The sequence below is a fragment of the Penaeus chinensis genome, chromosome 39 (assembly GCF_019202785.1).
Source record: "Penaeus chinensis breed Huanghai No. 1 chromosome 39, ASM1920278v2, whole genome shotgun sequence".
In the NCBI taxonomy this organism is placed as follows: Eukaryota; Metazoa; Arthropoda; class Malacostraca; order Decapoda; family Penaeidae; genus Penaeus; species Penaeus chinensis.
The window spans coordinates 3,547,760-3,550,259 of record NC_061857.1 but is presented as its reverse complement, the minus strand read 5'-3'; the positions used below and the strand labels follow the sequence as shown (position 1 = coordinate 3,550,259).

Sequence of the window (2,500 nt, the reverse complement as noted above, 5' to 3'; positions counted from 1 at the left end):
TCTCTTCCAGTCTCTATTATTGCTCTTGCCTTTTACCTATCCCTCCCCTTCCCTCTTCCCTCTTCCTCCCTCTCCTCCCTATCCCTCTTCCTCTCTCTCATACATTCTCCCCCCTCTCCTCTGCCCATCTATTCCCGTTTCCCGCATCCATCACCTTTACCACGCCTCCCTCTCTTCTCCCACTCCTTTTGATACCCAACTCCTTCCCCTCTACATACCCCATTCTTAGCTCCCCTTGCTCCCCTCTCCCTCTCCCCTGTACACTCCCCTTCCCCATCTCCCCCCCCCCCCCCGCCACTCGCGCCGTCAGCCTGATGATGACGCGGCGCCCGGGCTTCGCGTCACTGTGCTTGGGCTGCCCTGGCCGCCGCTGTTTCTCCTGACGGCGTTTCAGGCGCTTTTCTTGCTTTTTAATTTTCTGGTTGGCTTTTTGTGGGCTCGTCTGTTTGTGCATCAATTTATGTTTGTACATGAATACACACACACACACACACATACATATACACACACACACACATACACACACACACACACACACACACACACACACACACACACACACACATATATATATATATATATATATATATATATATATATATATATATACACATATATATACATATACACACATATATACACACACACATATATGTGTGTGTGTGGATAGATTTATAGATAGACACATACACACACACACACACTCAAGCGCATATGTGCATATTACCTACGACATTTGCCATAGATTCCAGTTAACTTACACGTCGTTAGTGCCTACAAGTGCCTACGAGTATCTCACGGACTTCTGTTTTTCGTTTCTTGCAGTCCTGGCTATTAATTTACCGTATGTTATTTGGTTATCAATTTAGAAATGTTTCATTAATATTTAACTTATTTTTTTATAGGTTATTGGCTTTGTGCTGCCCAAGTATAAGCTCCTCAAAGCACCCTTCCCCTAACTCCATCGCCTCCGCCAGCGCCTTCGAAACAAGCACACGGCCGAAAGCGTTGCCAGCGCCGTCTCCCCAAACGCGTCCTAAAAGTGTGTTAGTTATTCCACAGCCGAGACCTTTCGACAGACGTGTCCCCAAAGGCTCACCTGAAGGAGTCTTGACCCGGAGCGAGTGTGTTTGTAGGTGAGGCCCAGGCGGCGTGGGCCTGTGGGTGGCGGTGGGTGGCAAGGATGGGTGGGTGTGGGCGGCCAGAGCGAGGACGAGTGTCCCTAGTATTGGCCCAGCTACGGCCCTGCTCTCACCAGCACCATGAGAGTCGCCAGCCCGTCCTCTCTCCTGCTCCTCAGGCCAGCAGGGACCCCGTGGCCACTCCTCCTCCTGCTGCTCCTGCTGGGGCTGCCGGTTCACGCCGTCTCGCAGCGCAAGGTAAGCCACGCCCGCCGAGGGAAGGGAGAGACACGCGTCTGACGAAAACGGTTTTCGATAAAAAATTATAAATGAGGGGAAAGCAAACTTGCACGTGACGATCATAGCATTATCAGGGGATATATTGTCCAACTACTAGGCAGAGAGAAGACAAACTCCTAATAGGCAGGAGGATTGGGCATGACTCCTGTCGACCCTGAAGTGTAGGTTAATCCTGAGGCGGGTGAGGGGAAAACAGGAGATTTAAACTGAAGATATGCGCCAGACGAGAAGCAGCAAGTCTTGCAGTCAATTTAAATGCCCGAAACAATGATATGAACATTTGTCGATAAAATATTATATAAAAAGACGTTAATGATAATAATGATAATATGATAAGAAGGAAGAAATAAAAACAGCGCACGAGAACCGAATGGGAGGGAAGGGCCCACGTGGTAGCACTTGGACGACGGAAAAATAACGGGGTTCTTATTAAAGCGTTTTGGTCTCTGTCTGGGAAGGGGCACTCATTTTTGCGTTTAATTGGGTTTTGTTGATGATTCCACTTTTCACGATTTCATAAATCGATTTTTAAAAAAAGAATTATAGCAGAATATAACAACAGCTGAGTTTTATCTTGATATATTTTTTTTTCTTTTTTTTTTAATCCTTTTACAAAGATAGGAATAGACGGGTATTTATTAACAAGAAGTCACCGGTACATGAATATGCGCTTTAACCATACAAAATCGCGTGGGAGCTTACAGCGGCTCGTCTCAAGACTACTTTTTATTACGCCGCACCATTATATGACCAGCCACACCACTGAATTTGTAGCATGTTTTATTAAATACTAAAACGTGTGGCATCCAAATAGAAACACACTTTCGTAGGAGAAAATACTAAGACTTGTCCTTCTAAGTTATGAGATTGTAAGAAAAAAAAGAACTTTCGACTTAGTAAAATGTTTTTAAAGTTTGTGATCAGATTAGATTAGTTGTCCATGCTCATCAATTTAACCCAAATACCAGCCCACTAGGCACACATTTGCATCACTTTTAACATGGCGTTTTACATCAAATTATCTAAAGCAATCTCTCTAGCCTGCCTCCATAAAACCCACACTTTGTTCTCACTTTGTA

The 2,500-nt window shown here is 45.2% G+C and overlaps 1 protein-coding gene across 1 annotated transcript in view; it reads left to right on the top strand.

The window, feature by feature from the left end:
- Positions 1-1,216: 1,216 nt before the first annotated feature.
- Positions 1,217-2,500, top strand: part of LOC125046686 — a 28,811-nt gene continuing 27,527 nt past the window's right edge. Inside the window, exon 1 of the mRNA XM_047644554.1 lies at positions 1,217-1,379. Within this exon, the coding sequence (XP_047500510.1) occupies positions 1,263-1,379 (117 nt within the window). The 5' untranslated portion in view covers positions 1,217-1,262. The remainder of the gene's footprint in view (positions 1,380-2,500) is intronic.